Here is a 20502-nt window from a genome sequence, read left to right as displayed (position 1 = left end):
CCAGAGCTCGTCCCCCCCTTAGCAACTCCCCACTCAAGAGCACCCCCCATTTGAGAGCAGCCCCCAGAGTCCTTCAGAGCCTGACCCCATGGGCAGGCGTGTGCCCCTGCCCCAGTTGGTGCCCTCCAGAGCCCAGCCTTCCTGAGAGGGCTTATCTGAGAGGTCGACCTGGAGCACAGCCCTCAGAACCCACACAGGCACCCAGAGCCACACTCAGAGAACAGCTGCTGAGAGAGCAGTGTCCATTGGCCATTGGCCATTGGCCGGCCAGGAAGAGATCCCCCTTGTGAGCACATACCCCCAGAGCACACCCTCCAGAGATTCCCCACCTGAGATCAACACACACACACAGAGATCCCCCACCTGAGAACACACACACACACACACACACACACCAGGGATCCCCCACCTAGAACACACACACACACACACACACACAGACACCCCCCTCAGAGAACACACACACACCAGGAGACACGCCCCCTTGGAGAACACCCCTGAGAACACACATACACAGACACACACACACACACACAGACACCCAGAGACATGCCCCCTCAGAGAACACCCCTGAGAATACAGCACACATATACGCATGCATGCACGTATGCACACACACACACACACACACACACACACACATACACACACACACACACACACACACTCCTCCCAGAGATCCCCCTCAGAGCATACCTTGTGAGCACACACCTCCCAGAGCCAGAGCCAAGGCCCCTTGAGGCCCCAGCATACCGGGAGCCGGTCCCATCTCAGGGAACACCCCCGAAACAACACAGCCCCTCAAGAGGGCCCCTAGCTACACCCACACCACAGAACCCCTCAGCGCCCCCCCCCACAGTGTCTGGGCCCTTGGCTGGCATTGTCGCCCCTTCTTGGGACTGTGCCATCTGCTTTGTCACTGAAGAGTGGGGGAGTTTTCACCTCGTGCCTTCAAGGAATCGCTCTCGAGAAGGCCTCCTGCCCCGTGCTGCCTGGGGTCTGAGGGCATCAGGGACACAGGGGCGACCCCGAGAGGAGGCTGTGTCCACGCAGACTGGGAATGCCCAAAGAAGACCAGCATGTCCTCGCACTCAGCAGAGCGCTGAGCAGGGCCCGTGGGATGGGATTTTGTATTTTCCCTCCAGGCTGTCAGTGCCCAGCCTGAGCCTCCGAGGAAATCCACATAAAGGAGAGATTATTTTCAAGACTGGGCAGCAACCGAAAGGTCACACGATACAGCCCCCGGCAGACTCTGCTGTTACAGGCTGTGACTGCATGGGACTTGGACAAGGGGCGACTGTCCTCCCGGGGGCTTCGACCGGCTGGCCGTCCGTCCTCCGGGTCCCTCTCTCCACTCTGGGGTGGGTGGGCCTGTTTCCGGGCTCTGCTTGTCCCCTGTCTGGAGAGGCTGCAGCCGCCTCTGGGGCGGGAAGGCCTGGTCACGGTTCCCTGCTCCCCTCTCCCATGGCCTGCCAGACGCTGACGCCTGTCAAGGGTCTCTGACAGCACCCTCCGCCACGCCTGTTTGACTTGGAAGCGCTCCGTGAGGTTGTGTGAAGTGGTTGTTGAAAAAAATAACAACACAAAGCCAAACAGGCCTGGCCTGCTGTGGACGCCCTGCCCATCCCCAGGGCCCCCAGGGCGCACGGTACAAACCTTTCTGTTTTCCTTCCCAGATTCCCAACTGTGGCTGTGAGCATTGGGTTTGCCGTGAACCAAGAGGTATGTTGTGGGGTCCCCCGGCTCCAGCTGGGGTTTGGGTGCCACCTGCCCTCCGTGCCCTCCTTGGTTCTCTCTCCTTGGCATCTGGATGGGCCCCCTCCGGCCCTGTGTTTTTCCAGTCAGGGAAGTCAACACGGCAGAGAGGACCGTCCAGGCTGTGTCCTTGGAAGCAGGGGGGAGCTCCCAGCCGCCTGCACCCTAGCGACTGACCCCGTTTCCCCTGTGTTCTCTGGATGATGCTCCGTGGAAGGGAAGTGCTGAACACGGTTCAAGTTGTCCATCTGGCCTCGGGGCCGTGGGAGCTGGTCCCACAGTGCAGGACATCTTATTTTGGGAGGACATCTTTAATCCCAGTGTCCTCGTCATTATTCTTCATCTGTGCCTGGCAATGAGTCTGAGAACGTGACTCTTTTGGGATTCCCATAGACCCTTGGAACTAAGCAATATTGTGGGACCTGAGCAAAAGGCAGGGGACCGAGGCTTAAACTTGTATCAGTCAACGTGTGCGGTGACCTTGGACAAAACTTCATTTCCTTGTAGTTATCCTGCTCCTTTTAAAGAAGACTTGGAGCCAGGGAGGTCTCCACAGGGTGAATGCATGCTTTGCACGCAGGAGGCCTGGCTCGGTCCTGGCCCCTGCATGGTCCCTTGAGCACCCCCCTCAATTAATTAATAAGAGGGAGTGTCTGGTGTTTCTCAGAACAGGCCCCCTTTAATTGCTGTTTTTCATTTCAGCCCTCAGTAAATAAATTCCCTAACTGAGAAACGAAGAAAAGTTTATACCCATGAACAAGTATTTAAGTGCAGATAAGCATGAATTTTCTCTTACTTACTTTTTTTGTTGGGCTCGGTGCTCAGGGTTTACTCCTGGCTCTGTGTTCAGGGATCACTCCTGGTGAGACTCAGGAAACCATATAGGGTGCTGGGGGTTTAGCCCAGAATGACCGCACGCATAAAGCAAATGCCCTTCCAGCTGTACTATATCTCTGGTCCTTATTTTATTTATTTGGGATGTGGGCCACACCTGGCCGTGCTCAAAGCTTATTTCTGGCTCTGTGCTCAGGGGAACCCTTCGCAGGGTCCGGGACCCTGCCAACCAAGGGGCCCACCCCCCTGGAGAGCATCCTCCACCTCCCTACCCCCATCATTTGGGGACCAGCAGAGTCTAGTGTTGCCTTGACTGGGAGCTCCTTTAAGGCCAGACGGTGAAAGGGGTGAGTGCGACTGGGTGCTGGGGCAGCTTCCCAGTTCTGGCTGGACCATCCTCTCTCCCCTGGACCACAGCTTGGAGATCATCCCCCTCGCTGCATTTTCCCTGGGCCTCTCTTCACTTCTTGTGAGGGACACAGGTGCAGCTGGCCCCAGCCAAGGCTCTCTCCTCCTGCCACCCTGCCCCAGCCTGGGAGAAGGCCCATGGTGTTAGGGGTTCTTCCCCCTCACCCTTTCCGCCCATTCCCAATGGAGCGGTCCCCCACCCCCCCCCCGCCTTGTTGCTGGAATGAGCCCTCTGGGATTCAGTCTTCCTAAAGATGCCCTGGGTGCTGGGGTCCTCTGACTCTGTGCATCGGCTGACCGGGGATTCCTCTGCAGTTTGATCAGAACCCTCTCGTTTCCAGGATCGGATGGGATCCTTCCTAAAGAACTAGGCTTTGGGGGCTGTGGAGCCCCCGTCGCCCATGTTCGAGGCAAGGCCTTGATTCAGCCCCCAAGGTCTGCGGTGTGGGACCTACACCACCTGGTGGGCCCCTTTTAAAAATTGAGGTCGGGGTCAGGGATGTGTCTCCTGGTATAGCACTAGTCTTGTGTGTGGGGGGGGGGGGGGAGGGAGGGAGGGGGCGGGGTACTGGGTTTAATCCCTAGTACCAAAAATAAGATTTTGCTGTAACTTTAAGTTACTCAAGCGTGAGTAAGACGTTAACTTTCCATAAGTCTTTTTCATCTTACTGTGTTTTCAAATACTTTGTTTTGGTGCCATACTGGGCAGTGTTCTGGGGCTCACCCCAGATCTGTTCTCTGGGGTCACTCCTGCGGTGTACGGGACACCATGTCCCCCAGGGGTGGAATCTGGCCTCCTGGGGCCAGAGACAGAGTACACAATTTGCCTTGTACGTGACTGACCCGGGTTTGGTCCCCGGCACCCCATATGGTCCCCCGAGCCCTGCCTGGAGTGTTCACTGAGTGCAGAACCAGAAGTCAGCCCTGAGCACTACCAGATGTGACCCAAAAAGCGAAAAGAAAAAAAATCTGGTCTCCCATATGCAGTCTGTGCTCTCTGCTGATTATCTCTCTGACCTGAATGTCATTATTTTTAGTTTATTTTATTGGGGGGACATTTCCCAGGCCAGGCTCAGGACCGCCTTGGGGCTACACCTGGTGATTCTTGGCCCTTCAGGCCAGTGCTTACTGTGGGCCTGAGGATGCTCGTGACCACTTGGACACCCCCCAACCACACACAGTTCTGGGGGACCAGCTGTGCTGGGAGCCAAATCAGGGTCGGCCCGGCGCATGGCTGTGCCTTAACCCCCGAGCTCACTCTCCTACGCAATTGTTTATTTTAGGGATGGTTACCTTCATGTCTAGATCTAGTTTTGAACCCAGACCGTTTTCCTGCATTGTTGCACCCATCAGCGTGCCCCAGACACCTTCTTCCTGGGGCCCCCGTTCTTGCCAAAGTCCAGCAGGTTAACCACATCTGTCTTCTTTTCCGCCCTGCATTTGCAGCTGGAATTCGGTGTGATTTACCACTGCACTGAGGAGCGGCTGTACACGGGCCGGCGGGGCCAGGGCGCCTTCTGCAATGGCCAGCGGCTGCAGGTCTCCAGGGAGACAGGTGGGTCGCACCCTGCCCCCTGATGCCTTTCGGATGGAGGAATGTGGAGGGAGACGTCATTGTGTCTCATTTGTAAGAATGTGCTGGAGGGAGCCATCTGACCCAATGGCGGGTCAGTCACTTGCCTTGCATGCGACTGACCCAGGTTTGATACCCCTAGGAGTGACTCCCGAGCACTGCTAGATATGCCCCTTGAAAAAACAGAATTGGATGTGGTGGAAATCTCTGCTGAGGGTCAGTCTCACTGAGGGGGTACTGTGTCCCTGCTGCACCAGAAAGGAGTCAGTTCCTGCGTCCTCATATTATTCCGCCCACAGCCAAGAGCCTCGTTCTGTTCTGAATGTGTGTCCTGCAGCCTCACTGCTCAAAGATGCTGCCACGAGTGGGGATTTGGTCTCAGCAGTCAGGAGCCCTGGGGAGACGTAGGTCACCTGAGCTCACAGGGGTCCTGGGTTTGGGCAGCCACTGTGGGCTCGGGGTCCATGAGAGAACAGCTGGCCTTGGAGAAGCAGCAGCTCATGTGCCAATTCGGGAGCTGGCCCTCATCATAGCTGTCCTTGCCACCAGGCCAGGACGACCTCACCAAAGCTGCCGTGGCCTTCATGGCCCACTGATTAACCTCATGATGCTTGGGGCTGGCACCATAGGACGGCAGGGAGGGCGCTTGCCTTGCATGCAGCCAACCGGGTTCCATCTCTGGCTTCACATATGGTCTCCTGAGCCCTGCCAGGAGTAATTCCTGGGTGCAGAGTAACCCTGAGCACCACCCCAAAACAACAACAACAACAACAACAATAATAATAATAACAACTGGTGATATTTTATCGTGCTCCACAACTGACAGGTACCACAGGGGCTAGAAAAGTGCAAGCGTGAAATGAGGTTCCTGAGGTCCCCACTCCAGTCAGCTGGGTGTTCCAGAGTCCCTAGGCAGTGCAAGGGGCTGAGCCAAGGAGCCCCTGCCAAGTTTCAGCATGCAGTTCCGGGTCCCTCCTTCAATGAGGGTCAGTCCCTCCCTTCTGCGTGCCCTCAGCCTCCCTCTTCCCTTCACTCATACCAGAGTGTGTGCAGTCACTTCATGGTCTCCATTTCCCTGTGCCCTGCCCCCTCTGACACCTGTGGGACAGGTGACCCAGACCCAGGAGAGGCCCAGGCGAGGCCCAACGCTCTAGCTGTGACTCTTGGTTCCTCAGACAGAGCCATCCAGCATCCCAGGGTTGAGGCAGGAGGTGCTGTGAACCCTGTAACCAGGGTGTGTTGTGTGTGTGTTGGTGGTGGGGGCGGGGTGGACACGACCCTGCCCCCATCTGAAGGACAGAGGTAGGTGTGACCTCAGAGCCGGCTGAGCTGCATCAGGGGAGGCGCGAGGGGCTCTCCCAGAGGCTGAGGCTGCGGATTCCCTGAGGTTCCAGCAGTTTAGGACTGCCCCGCCCCCTCCGCCTGCTGTTTTCTTTGGCTAGCTCCGGTGGGGGGAAAGTAGCGCTAATTACAGCCACGCATGCCAGCAGCCATGCTGTGGCCCCATTGTGTAACCCAGTGGTGAGGGAGCATATTATTAACGCCCTGGTGACCTTTGCTCTATATTCACTCCATTGTAACACTCAGCTCTCTTCACTCACACACATGCACGCACTCTGGCACGGGTCAGCTGCCTGCTGGACATACGTGCCATATTTCACGGCCGCCGTCCCCTGCCTTGCCACCCACGGGCAGGACCTGGCTTCCTGATCCCTGCCTTCTGTTTGCTGCTCGCATTCCAAACCTCATTGTGATTTCTTAAAAATCCTGGCTTCTAAGTCCCGTGTCTTGTTTTCTCCCCTGGCTGTTCTCTGTTCGTTGGGTAACCGAATTGCTCTGGACACCGAGGGAGCCTTTGGCAAGAGAGTTGTTCCATGTTGTCCTTCAGACCTGGTGTTGAGTCTCTCATCACCTGGCTCTCGGCCTCAGCCTGTGGGCCTCGTGCGTGAGATCAGACGAGATGACGAGGAAACGTGTGACTGTGAAATGGAATTTTGTCTCAGAATTATCAGAGTTTTGTCTCAGAATTTTGTCTCAGAATCATCCCTGGTCCATATGGCTCACAATGACGGTCATTATTGAAGATTATACCTAAGACTTAACACTGGATCAATGAATTGTGACCAGTGGTGAAATGAGGATACATTTCTGTTCTGCTTTGTTGTCTGACAGTGCTCAGGGCTTCCTCTCAAGCCCTGGTGTTCAGGGGACCATATGCAGAGCTGGGAATCACACCAATGTCAGTCATGTGCAAGGCAAATGCCTTAGTCCCTGTATTCTCTCCAACTGTCCCTGCCACCAGGCATTTCTGGGAGAAACAGCTATCACCAACTCTTCTCTCACAATCACCAGCTCCTCTCACCATCACCAACTCTTCTCTCTGCCTTTCCCTTCCTTTCCCTGTTACATCTTTTTTTTGGGAATCTTTTCAACTCACAGTGGAAAGCACTGTAGCACTGTCACTGTCCTCCCGTTGTTCATCGATTTTCTCACGTGGGCACCAGTAACGTCTCCATTGTGAGGCTTGTTGTTTTTACTGTTTTTGGCATATTGAATATGTCAATGAGGAGCTTGCCAGGCTCTGCCATGCGGGTGGGATACTCTCAGTAGCTTGCCGGGCTCTCCAAGAGGGATGGAGGAATCGAACCCAGGTCGGCCACGTGCAAGGCAAATGCCTTATCTGCTATGCTATAGCTCTAGCCCAATGGAAAGAAAAAAAACAAAAACCCCATTCCTACACTGGATGCAGTTAAGGATTAAAGAAAAAGACCAGAATTCTTTTCAAAGTTTTAGATATGTCCAGCTTAGATGGAAGTGTCCCAAGACATTGCCCAGTGATGTCCAGTCAGGTCCACAACTAACCCTGCCTCTCCCACACCTCAGCCAGCTCCTCCCGCCCCAAATAGTGGCTGGGTACAAATATAGCTTCCATCGCCTCTAGCTGCCATCATCACTTTCCAGCCAGGAATTCAGTATCTGTCTCAAAAACATGGATGATCCCATAGAAAACATAACCAGAATACCCATGTCACACCTCTCCAAAAACTAGCAATTACTCCCAACGTCATTGAGTGTTTGTGTTTCCAAGTGTCTCATCTCGTAGAAAATGGTCTTGTAAGGCCGCAAGGTGGGCCTCGCAGTCGCTTGTGTCTGCCAGACCTGTCTGTGGCTCTGGGTCACAGGAAATACGTTGTGCTTTCAGTGGGTAGGCATTTGCCTTGCACGCAGCTGGCCTGGGTTCCATGCCTTGCATTCCTCGAATCTGAGCACAGCCAGGAGTGTTGCTGAGAGCAACCCAGAGAACCACTCAGTGTGACCCAAAAACTAAAGAAAAAAAAAGAAAGAAAATATGTTAGACTTTTTTTTTTTTTTTTTTGCGTTTTGGGTCCTACCTGGCAATGCACAGGAGTTCATGCACTCAGGAATTAATTCTGGCGGTGCTGGGGGACCATATGGGATTCTGGGAATCGAACCCAGGTCAGCCGCATGCAAGGCAAGTGCCCTACCACGCTACTATTGCTCCAGCCCTGCCTTTCTCTTTCCAAAGTAGCAATTCTGTGTTCTAGTTATAGTGTGCTGGATCCTATGGCATGTCTAGCCTTGATACTTTGAGAAAGTATTATGTTTCTTCCAACAGTTTCCGAGAGAGGCTCCACCAGTTTCCATTTTCTCCCTTTCCCTGCACCCTCACCAAAATGTGTTGTTTCCGGATTTTCTGTTTTGTTTTGTTTTTTGTTGTATATTGTTTCTGGATTTTCTATTTTGTTTTGGTTTTTGTTATGTGTTGTTTCTGGATTTTTTTGTTTTATTTTGGGGGCACAGTTGGCGATGCTCAGGGATTACTCTTGGCTCTGCACTCAGAAATTACTCCTGGTAGTGCTCATGGGATCATATGGGATGCCTGGGATCGAACATGGGACAGCTGCGTGTAAGGCAAGTGCCCTACTTGCTGTCCTATTGCTCCAACTCTTGTTGCTGGCTTTTTTTGGGGTTGTTGTTTGTTTTTATATTTAATGTAGAAAAAAGCAGTAACTGTTGATACAATTCTAGGATTAAAATTGATTAGATAACAAAGTTGCAATATTCAAATCAATAGATCTAGAAAATAAATTTATGTGAACATTGTTATATCTGATTGCAGGGTTGCTAAGTTCTTGTCTAAGACTTTATTACGTTTTCTATCGCTTCAGGAAGTATTGTATGTGGTTTTGCGGTCCAGACAGTTCCAGATCTGTGGAACTGACTGGGCCAGAGTCCACAAGGTGGCAATTCCATAAGAGTTATGGAAACTCCCACGTCTCCTGGGAGTTTCGGTCGGGATTGGGCAGGGCAGGGCTGTTGAGAGAGTTGCCAGGACAGTGGCTGTGGGCATTGGGCCTGTTCATGGCTCTTTTGATGGGGATCATGCTCCCAGCTGTGAGGTGCTAGCTCATTGTTGTTTTTATTTGCATTTGCCTGAGAATAAGTGATTATGAGCTCTCCCCCCAGCCCCACCCCCACCATGTGCCTGTTCGCCATCGGTATATCTTTGGAGAAGTATCTTTCCAACCTTTTTCCCCACTCTCTGAAGGGGTTGTCCTGTTGAGTTCTGTGAATTCCAAATGTAGCGTGGATATTGGCTCCTGGTCAGTTGGATAGTGTTTTATTTTTGTATTACTTTAGGGGAATTCTTTCATCCTTCACTAATTCCCTCTAGGATCCATAGGCTCTGAATGAAGTGTAATCTTTCTTCTGCCATCAACTAAAGATGCTCATTTACATAGACTGTTTCACTTTGTTTTCTCATTTAGAAGGATTTCTTTTTAAAATCTGGTGTTATTTTATAATCATGTTGTTTTTTTTTGTTTTTTTGTTTTTTGCTTGGCATTTTTGGATCACACCTGGTGACGCACAGGGGTTAGTCAGGAATTATTCCTGGCAGTGCTCAGGGGACCATATGGGATGCTGGGAATCGAACTTGGGTTGGCCGCGTGCAAGGCAAATGCCCTACCCGCTGTGTTATTTCTCCAGCCCCAATCATGTTTTTAAAAGTATATTTTTCCAGGGGCTTGAGATACAGTACAGCAGGTAAGGCACTTTTTGTTTCTTTTCATTCTCTATATTGGTATAACTTTTGTAATTTACCAGGTATATATTTTATGTTCCAGCAGGTTTTTTTTTTATTCTGTGGGGCAGTGGGTGGGGGCAGCTGGCACACCCAGTGATGCTCAGGGTTAATTCCCAGCTCTGCACTCAAGAAATAATCCTGGCAGACTCAGGGAACCTTATAGGGTACCAGGGATGGAACCAGAGTCAGCTATGTGTAAGGCAATCTCCCTACCCACTGCACATTTCTCCAGCATCAGTGAATTTCTTGGTTTTTTCGTTTTTGTTTTGATGTTTTTGTTTGTTTTAGTTTTTGGCCCACATGCAGCCGTGCACAGGGATTACTCCTGGCACTGCCATTGGGGATGACTCCTGGTGGGCTCTGGGGACCACATGGGGTGCCCAGAATTGAACCCAGGTCTAGTGGCATACAAGGCAAGCACCCCACCCATGATATTGTCTCTCCAGCCTCTATGGAAACTTGAGTTTCTTTTGTTTGTTTTTGTTTGGGGGCCACACTCGCTGATGCTCAGCGCTTACTCCTGGCTCTGCATTCAGGATTTGTTCCTGGCAGGACTGGGCTACCATATGGGATGCTGGGGATTGAATCTGGGTCAGACACATGTAAGGCAAGTGCCTTAACTGCTGTATTATCCCAGTTTTTTTTTATTTACTTTTTTTTCTATGATATCTCTGTTTTTTTCAGGGATGGGGATTTGTTGTCTACTGGTTCTCTAGTATTAGTAATGCTCAGCTTGGCTTTAGCTTCTTCCCTCTCTACGTATAATTCAGGCTGTGATTTAGAAATAATATATATATATATATATTTTTTTTTTTTAAACTCAGTAACTCCAAGGCAATTGGCAAGCTTTACCTAGCAGATCCCTCTTCCCCTTACCATCTGCTTATTTCAGTGACTGTTTTGTACATTGGCAGAGCCACCGAGCTGTGTTGTGTCACCATGAAATCGTTGTTCAGAGTTTATTCTTTGTTCCACTGGTTAATCTAGACTTGACACCTAGTTAGACACCAGGTCTTTGTGCCTATTTCTCCAGTCACTTTGATTGATGAATCTCACTTCTTACTAGAACGTTTCTTAGATTTGGGGATCCGAGAGCCAACTCATTGACATTCTGGAAAGAAGAACTCTTTTATATGTATGTTGCAACTATTGATGCTTATGTAGCACTATAGCACTGTCTTCCCGTTGTTCATCGATTTGCTCGAGCGGGCCCAGTAACGTCTCCATTCTGAGACTTGTTGTTACTGTGTTTGGCATATCAAATATGTTACAGGTAGCTTGCCAGGCTCTGCCATGTGGGTGAGATACTCTCAGTAGCTTGCCGAGCTCTCTGAGAGGGGCAGAGGAATTGAACCCGGCTCGGCCGGGTCAGCCGTGCCCAAGGCAAACGCCCTACCCGCTGTGCTATCGCTCCAGCCCTGATACTTATGTATTAGAACTTTATTTATTTAGGTTTTGGGACCTCACTTGGCAATGCTCAGGGCTTACTTCTGGCTCTGCATTTAGAATTGCTCTTGGTGGTGTTTGGGGGACCATATGGGATGCCGGGGATCAAACCTAGGTGGGCCGCATGCCACACACAGTGCTATTTCTCCAGACCCTGTATTAGAAGTTTAAGTGGGATATTTCAAATTGTTTTCTCTTTAAGAGCTAAAAGCTCCTCTTATATTCCCACAAGTCATTAATGTTTTTCCTATTGTTCCCTCCCCTTGGCATGTTGTTCTTGCTATGACCACTGTCGTATGCTTGGTTGTGATGTTTGTGCGCTTTTGCTGGGGTGGGGGAATCTCCCCAGGAGTGCCCAGGAGTCTTGGGGGGTGGGTCACTCCTAGTGCTCTTTAGCCCTTTAGTCCAGCTGAATAGGCCAGGTAGGAGTCAGTCCCGAGAACTTAGCCGTGCGCTGGCCCAGAGCTGCACCCAGTGTGGGGATGGGAGCTGCAGTGCTGGGGGTCCAGCCTGCGCCTCCCACATGCAAGAGGACATGTGCTGGAGCCATGTGACCTGGAGCCTGCACACCCTTGTCGTTGTGCTTTGTGTGCTGCAGCCATCACTGCTATGCCGGGGCCCCAGAGGCAGCTCCCTCTGGCCCCCTGCAGGATGTGGGCCTGTGTTGTGATCCAGCCTTCTGTCTGCAAGGCAGGTCCAAGTAAGGTATTCTTTTTGTTTTGTTTTTATGGTGGCCACACCTAGTGGTGCTCCAGAGCTACTCCTGGGGGTGCTCAGGGGACTGTGTGGTGTCAGGGGTCAGCCACGGTCTCTGCACACTGAGCTCTCTCTCTGGCCCAGTATATTTTCACAGAAAAGAATTATTTTCTGAAGTAAAATTCTTGTAAGAAGAATTTCAAGCATAGCTTTACATTTTCTCCAGGTCCCTTTAATGCCTGTCTCGAGAGGACTACTAGAGTCTCCCAGCTACTTCTGTATTGAATCTTTTGTCATATATTGTTTTGCTGGGTAAGGGCAGTCAGGCCTTTACACAGATATGTCGTTTTTGAAAGGGGAGGAATTAGGAATATTCTAAGAGACTTTCCTGGTACAGTGTGGACCATCTTCTTTGATACTAGGCCAAGACTTTAGCCTTGGCGAGTCCCTGAAGGCTCATTGTCCTGGGCAACCTCCAGATAGATCAATGATTGGGAAGCGGCCAGCATGAAGGACGTTCTAGCCACTTTTGTAATTTCATACCTCTACAGCCCCCTCTTCTGTGTTTTTTGTGAGCCATTGTTTTTTATTTTGGGTTTTTTTGTTGTTGTTTGTTTTGTTTCATCTCTGTGATGTGTTCAACAAGTTGCTTTTGCCCTTGGGTATTGTGTGGTTGTTTTCATTTTCAACTCTGTTCCCTTTCACCATTTCCTTGATTGTCTCTTTTCTTTTGTCCCTGTTATGCCTGTCCATTCTGGATCTGGAATTTATTCCTCATGAGTAGCTTGTCTTCCCGGCAGGGTCCTACCCCAACAGGCCACCAGGTCAGTTCTAGACAGGCAGATGTGTTCTGTCCCTGAGCCCATGCTTAGCCCCCCACTGGCCCGGGACCACCTGTCAATGTGTGTGGATCCTCACACTGGGCTCCCGGATCTCGGGGAGTGGCCGCTGGGGATCTGAAGACTGTTTCAGTTCCACCACATGCTCGGCCTGCTTTCCTCTGCCTCCCGGTGCAGCCCGCCTTGTAGCTGTGGAGACTGGCCCCGTCTGCTTGTGTTTCTGGCGTCGGTGAGCCTTGTGGATAGAATGCTTCATTTTGTTTTTTTGCTCTTTGTTTCAGAGATCTGGAGAGATTCAAAACATGATGATTTTGGGGGCAGGAGAGATAGCACAGTAGAGAGGGAACTTGCCTTGTGCGCTGCCTACCCAGGTTCGATCCCCAGGACCACCCCATCCATTTTCCCAAACACTGCAGGAGTGATTCCAAGCCAGTGGTGAACTCTGAGTATCACTAGGGGTGACCCCAAAACTTTTTTTTTTGGCTGTTTGAGCGATAGCACAGCGGGTAGGGCATTCGCCTTACAAGCGGCCAACATGGCCAACCCGAGTTCGATTCCTCCGCCCCTCTCGGAGAGCCCGGCAAGCTACCGAGAGTAGTTGATATGCCAGACACAGTAACAACAAAGTCTCCAATGGAGACGTTACTGGGCCCGCTCAAGCAAATCGACAATCAACGGGAGGGCCTTTACCTTACCTTACCTTTACCTGGGACACACCCAAACACAAGGATTACTCCCGGCTTATGCACTCAGGAATTACTCCTGGCGGTTCTGTGGGGACCATTTGGGATGCTGGGAATCGAACCCAGGTCAGCCACATGCAAGGCAAATACCCTACCCTCTGTGCTATCACTCTAGATACCCCAAAACTTTTAAAAAAAATTTTTATTAGTGAGGGGCTGATAGCACAGTGGGTAGGGTGTTTGCCTTGCATTGCAGCCCACCTGGGTTCGGTTCCCAGATATCATATGGTCCTCTGAGCACTGCCAGGAGTAATTCTTGAGTGCAGAACCAGGGAGTAACCCCTGTGCATCACCAGGTGTGACCCAAAAAGAAAAAAAAATTTTTTTTATTAGTGAAACACCTTGAGGTACAGTTGTAGACTTACAAATTTTTGTGCTTGGGTTTCAGTTATACAATGATCGAGTACCCATCCCTCCGCCAGTGCCCATTCTTTGGTACATCTACACAGTGGAGTACTATGTTAGAAAAGATGAAGTCATGAAATTAACATACAAGTGGTACTACATGGAAAGTATCATGCTAAGCGAAATGAGTCAGAAAGAGAGGGACAGACATAGAAAGATCGCATTCATCTGGGGAACATAAAGTAACAAAACAGGAGACTAACACCGAAGAATAGCCGAGATAAGTACCAGGAGGTTTACTCCATGGCTTGGAGGCCAAAAACTTTTTAAAACCAAAACTAACAAACAAAAAGCTAGGTGGCTGTTACACAGGTTTCTGATGTGATTGTTTTTATGTGTGTGCAGGACCAGGAATTAAACCAGAACCTCCCGGACAGGGCCTGTGCGCTACTGCTGAGCCACACCCTGACCCCAAACCAACCTTTCCCTGGAGTCTCAGAAGTACTAAACCCTCCTTTGTTATAGTGTGTTATTCTAAAGTAATTTATTGATGTGAAAATAAAATAAGAAATGAGCTGTTTGAAGGTGAGCAGTTCTCATTGATAGTGCTGAGCTGCTCCTCCAGGCTACTGCTTGGAGACCGCCCTGGTCTCGTCTTGCAGCCCCTATTCCTCCCACAGGCCCAACTGGGCTGGTCCTGGGACCAAGAGACCCCATCTCATGAACTGGATGGAAAGCAGGTGCTTCTCTCCCATGGGAATCATCTGACTTTCTCTCCCCTGTGGGGAGTCCTTGTTTGTCCCCCTGATACCTCTCCAGGGCAGCTGAGATCTTGGCTCTAGGAAATGTCCTGGAGAGGTAGATTATTCTCTTGACCTTAAGCGTCTGAGAAAATCACTCTGAAAGTATTTATCCTGGAGAAACGGATACCTGTTATGGACTTCGATAGTCCAGCATCATATCTAGTGTGTGTTTGTGGGTCTGCATTTGCCTTGCACACAGCAGACCTGACCCAGTCCCCAGCACGCCATACAGTTCCCCAATCATCTTCAGAAAGATTCCTGAGTGCAGAACCAGAAGTAAGCCCTGAATACTGCTGGGGTTGTCCAACCACCACCCCCCAAAAAGAAAAAAAAAACTGGTACAACATATTTGGGTGGGCAATTTAGAAAAAAATCTTAATAAATAAATCACAATAGTTTATTACATTCAATACTCCAACACCAATCCCACCACCATTATTTCAAATTTTCCCAACCACCACCCAAGCTTGCCCCAATAGCAGGCCCTAAATAATTTATTTTGTATTGGTTGTTATGAATAATTCTCTAAAAATGGTCAAAAAGGGTTTCCTTAGAAGAAAGTATGTGAGTATTGTTGTATCTCACCCCTGGAGCCATCGAGCCCTTTTATAAGAGATTACTAACAAGTTGCTACAGGTTGAACCTTTTGTGCTAAGATTTTTTAAATTGAGATTGGTTGCCTTCACCTTCTCTCCTGTCCAACGTGGGCTACTTACTCCTGGTGCATCAGTGGTGTAGAGTATGAGATATCAGTTAATGAGCTTGTATGGTGCCAGAGGCACTTCGTGGGCGTAACTGCCAAGCTCCTAAAGCACAGGGAGGAGGAGGGGAGGGGCCCATTCCCAACTCCGTGTGAGCCTGGAGATTTCATCCACAAAAACCCTCATACCTGAGTTTCTCAGTAGATTCATTCATGGATGAGGCTCATCTGAGCCTGTGGAGATCGGCTGTGAGCATGGCGGCAATTGGGTTCTGGAGGTTTTCAACTGCTGGGGCTCTGAGGGGCAGGTGGGGGTACTCACCCGCCCCCCTCCTCTGGTGTGCCCAGATATGAGGTTCAGCCTGACCTGGGGTCTGGAGGGATCTTTGCAGCTTGTTGATCTCTTCCAAGATTTATTTGTGAGTCTCTCAAAAATGTACTTATTCTTGATTCAGAGAGCTCACTTCTGTTGTTCTTGGCCTGAAAATAACGTTAACACCATAGCCCAGTGCTGCATGGAAAGCGAACCCACATTGTTTGGGTGAGCAGGAACTTCAAATGTTTGTGTGGGGTGTAGGGGGTGGGGGCTGCTATGGACAGCCCTTCCCTGAGTGGACGAGAGTTGGGTTGGTCAATGAGGATATGGAAGCTAGTGGAAGGTGTTCGTGACACACCATTACAAGCAAAAGAGCAGGTAACAGATTAACCACAAACTATTTCCCAAGTGGCTGTGGTGACTCTGAGTGGGAGTGTAAGATCTGAAATAAGGAACTAAGAAGGCGGTAGGGTCCCTGCTTCCCTCCCCACCACTGGCCTCTCCTGGGACTTCTCATCCTCCCCCTCTCCCCCCGTGCCCCCTGGCTAACATAATCTGCACACTGTCCAATTCTTTTTTTAAAACATGGTATAATGTAGTAGGAAGTCATGCCTCCCACCAAGCCTCTGCACAATGTCATCCCTCTAGAGAGCAGTTTCAATGAAAAGATTTATAATTCACAATTTCCTAATAAATGTGCTGGTGGGCAGAGCAATTAAATGCTTAGGCCATCCAACCAAACTGCTTAACTCAAGCATTCTGCTCACAAGGACCAGAGAGATACTTCCAGGAGTTAAATTCTGACCTTAGCATCACATAGGGTCCCCTGAGCCCTGCCAGGAGGGATCACTGAGCACAGAGCCAAGAGTAAGCCCTGAGCACTGCTGGGTGTGTGTGTGTGTGTGTGTGTGTGTGTGTGTGTGTCCCCAATAAAAACGAACAAATTCTACCCTTAAATCTTGAAATCCAAGTCTTCTGAGCACCACCTGTGCCCCTTTCCTGCAGAAGTGTCTCCCCCACCAAACTCCCGGAAACACACCCTCTCCGTTTGGGGCCCCATGGGGCTGGGGTTTGCTTAGCAGAGTCTCAGCCGTGTTATTGGGAGATGGGGGAAGTGGCTCCCCGGGACAGAGTGGTCCCCTGGGATTCCCTCCGGGGGCCGGGGGGTCAGTGGAAGAAGAGAAGCAGCCTTTGGTCATCTCCAGCCCTCTTCTGTCTTTTGCTTCAGGGCCATACCCCATGATGGTCAGCTCCCGGCTCTGCAACCAGAAATTACTCCTGATAGGTGCTTGGGGTGTCAGGGATCAAGTCTGGGTCAGTCGTATGCAAGGAAAGCCTGCTGTACTATCTCTCCAGCCCCCACCCTTCTTCCTCTCGAAGCACTTCCTTTTCTGAGGGTTGAGTCCCCCCATATTCTGCATTTTGGAGGAGCTTAATATTTGTATTTCCCAGGAGTTCAGGCCTTCCTGCATTCAGGATAGTGACAAAGCAACTTCTTTCAATCACATCTTGGCTTCAATACTTCTTCGGGAAATATATCACCCAGCCCTGCCCCTCTCTTGCTGCCCGCATCAACGGCGTCACCACACCCCTTGTCATGGGCACAGCCCTGTTTGCCCATGGAGGTGCCTGACCTTTTCAGCCTTGGGGAGGAGTGGTCCAGGCTTCTGAAGGCAGGGACTTGCTGTTGTGCCCACCAGCACATGTATTAGTGCCAGGAAGGATTTCAAATGTCACAATGCCTGAGAGATGGGACTGGGGTGGGGTGCTTGCCTTGCACGGCCGGGGTTCCATCCCCAGCCCCACACAGAGTCCCCTGGACCACCAAGAGTCATCCCTGAGCACTACCGGGAGTGGCCCCCAAAACAAACCCCCAGCTTGGAAAGAGGAGCAAATTTGGGGCCACCCCTCCTTCAGCTTGGCTCTTGGAGAAACTAAAAAACAGAGAGCGGGAGGGTGGCGCTTACTCTGAGACTCATCTGTTAGCATCAGAATTTGACTTTCCTCTCTTGCAGATCTCTCAAAGGCCTTGGTGCTTACAGAAATCGGTCCCAAGCGTGACCCGACGACTCTGAAGCTGTTCCTGAGCAACATGGAGCGGTTACTCCACGCCAAAGCTCACGGGTACAGCAGTGGGGATGGGGGTACCAGCCACTGCTTTCGTCCACCACCAGGGGTGAGGTTGTGCAGTTCTGGGGCACCAGCCTGGAATCTGCCCACAGCTGCTGGGGCACTGGCCCACCACCTGCCTGGGAATGTGCTCACTCCCAGGCGCCCCTCTCGGCCTCACAGCGGGTCAGTGCTGAGAGCCTTGAGTCTGGACGACTTTCAGAAAACTAAGTCCGGGATCCCCCATAAGTCAGCGGGGAGGGTGTTTGCCTTGCTTACTTTTTCTTTTTTTTGGTTGCATATTTGTTTTTTATTGGCTTTTTGGATCAGACCCGGCGATGTTCAGGGGTTACTCCTGGCTCTGCACTCAGGAATTACTCCTGGCAGTGCTCAGAGGACCATGTGGGATGCCGGGGATCAAACCTGGGTCGGCTATGTGCAAGGCAAACTCCCTACCTGCTGTACTATCACTTAGGCCCATATTTGTTTATATTTGGGGAGGAGCCCACTCCTGGCTTGCTGCTGGGGCTGCCTGGGCAGGGCCACACCCACCATTCCCAGGCCACAGTCACCGGTCCTCCTTTGTCCTCCTGGCGCCCCCAGGGTCCGAGTGATTGGCAGCTCCACCCTGGCGCTCTGCCTCCTGGCCTCTGGGGCAGCGGATGCCTATTACCAGTTCGGGTTGCACTGCTGGGACCTGGCCGCCGCCACGGTCATCATCAGAGAAGCTGGCGGCGTGGTGATGGACACCTCAGGTGAGCCCCTCTGGCCCTCAGCCACCAGTCTTGGTGGGGAGTCCCCTAGTCACCCACCAGGACCGATACCCCCACTGAGCCAACATGAAAGCATTGGAGCCACCGAGGGTCTGTGCCCGCTCCCCTTCCCATCCTTCCCACCTGCTGCTGCCTCCAGGCTGACAGACAGACCCCAGCCAGGGTCAGGACAGACAGCAGACAAGAGTGACACCACCAGTTGACAGGGACCAGGTGCAGAGGGTTCCCAAGCTATTTGAGAAATAGCATCGCCTCTTCAAAAAAAAAAAGTTTATTTTTTTTATTCAGTAATGTCCCCAGTCCCCACCGGGATGGAAGTGCTGCAGAGGAGACCCTGGTACAGAAGGGCGGGTGTACCTGGCACAACCCCCCCCCCCCCCGACCCCTCAGCCCCCAGGGACATCCTGCACACGGGCACAGCAAGTGTTGCTGCCTGGAAGGAATTCATAAAGGTGGGGTGAATCCTGTATTGGGGGAGGGGTTGGGGCCCTCTGGAGGCTGGCCTCGTGCAAGGCCTCGTGCCTGATGCTGACTCTCGCCCTGCCAGGGCCCTTTCTCAGATCCTAGTCTCTCCTTGCTGTGTTTCCTTGGAAATACTGTGGCTCTCCCATGGACAGGAAATCGTGTATCATTTGCTTATTGCCTCCTCCTTCTCTAAGAGGCCTAACTGCATTAGGAAACAACAGCAAAAGGTCTAAACACCTGGCAGGGGACAAGTGTGTGATACAAGGGCCAACCCATGCTTCTGTACACAGCTGACCCCAGTTTGATTCCCCCAACACCACATGTGGCCCCAAGCACAAGACCAATGAAATAACATAATGGTGTCCCCCTTAGGTGACAAGGCAAAGGAAACTAGATTCACTTAAAAAGCAACCAGCCATGACCAGAGAGACAGTACAGCAGGGAGGGACTTGCTCGTAGATAGCCAACCCAGGTTTGAACCTTGACACCACAGATGCACTCCCAAGCATGCCAAGAGTGATCCTTGAGCACAGAGCCAGGAGTAAGCTCTGAGCACAGCCAGGTGTGGCCCCAAAACAACTTCCCTCTCCCAAAAAGAAGATGTAAGGAAAACTTTGTAAAAGTTGTTTTGGTTTTTGGACCGTACCTGACTGTGTTCAGGGCCTACTCCTGGGGGGCTCAGAGGACCATATGAGGGGAACCTGGTTGAACCTGGCTCAACTGTGTGCAAGACAAGCATCCTAACCTCCTGTACTGTCTCTCTGGCCCCAAGAGAAACTTCCTGAATCTGCTCTTAAAAATTAGTACCCCACACCCCCTCAGCACTGAACACTTCCACTGACTCTCCAGCATCTGCGCAGCCAGGGACTTTCATGATTGGGGTGACTCATTCTGCTCCTCCCTCTCTGTCCTCAGGCGGACCCCTCGACCTCATGTCCTGCAGAGTGGTGGCAGCTGGCACCCAGGAATTGGCGTCACTCATAGCTCAGGCCCTACAGACGATTAACTATGGGCGGGATGATGACCAGTGACAGGGAACGGGACAGAACAAACGCCAGAGCACCTGGGCGCGGCAGGAGGCGCCTGAGCAGCCCGAGCTCCACCCACGGCCCACCCAGTGCCCACGGCTCCCCCCCACCCCACTGCAGAGCCAAGCACTCCTGTCTGTGGCTCTGCGGAGTGCCAACTCTTCCTCTCGGGTCTGCTCTCAGTGATCTCACACAACCTTCAGCAGGTTGTTTGAAATTGTTCTGTGAGGGCCCGAACCCAAATCTCAGATGACATTTGGACTGTGCTGTCTCATCTACACACACACACACACACACGCACACACACACACACATGCACGCACACACATATATGCACACACATATGTGCATGCACACACATGCACACACTCATCCATGCACAAACACATTTACATGCACACATCACCCATGTACACACCTGCACGCACACACCCTCATTCCCCCAAGGGAACTCTCAGGTAATGCGGCTTTAGAACCGTCGAGGACGTGGACTTGTTCTCAGGCCTGCCCCCAAATGCAATAAATCCAAGGAACAGCGTCCGCCACACAGTCCTTGCCAGTG

General features: G+C 51.4%; 1 protein-coding gene across 1 annotated transcript in view; it reads left to right on the top strand.

Moving 5' to 3' along the window:
- IMPA2 (inositol monophosphatase 2) overlaps positions 1 to 20230 on the top strand; it is a 44881-nt gene extending 24651 nt beyond the window's left edge. The window contains exons 4-8 of the mRNA XM_056138202.1: positions 1677 to 1722; positions 4444 to 4552; positions 17581 to 17689; positions 18278 to 18429; positions 19828 to 20230. Coding sequence (XP_055994177.1) covers positions 1677 to 1722; positions 4444 to 4552; positions 17581 to 17689; positions 18278 to 18429; positions 19828 to 19943 — 532 coding nt within the window. The 3' untranslated portion in view covers positions 19944 to 20230. The remainder of the gene's footprint in view (positions 1 to 1676; positions 1723 to 4443; positions 4553 to 17580; positions 17690 to 18277; positions 18430 to 19827) is intronic.
- Positions 20231 to 20502: the final 272 nt, after the last annotated feature.

This window comes from Sorex fumeus, unplaced genomic scaffold (assembly GCF_029834395.1).
Source record: "Sorex fumeus unplaced genomic scaffold, SorFum_2.1 ptg000128l, whole genome shotgun sequence".
NCBI classification, from domain to species: Eukaryota; Metazoa; Chordata; class Mammalia; order Eulipotyphla; family Soricidae; genus Sorex; species Sorex fumeus.
Note: the sequence above shows the minus strand (reverse complement) of the source record. Positions and strands in the feature narration are given on the sequence as shown.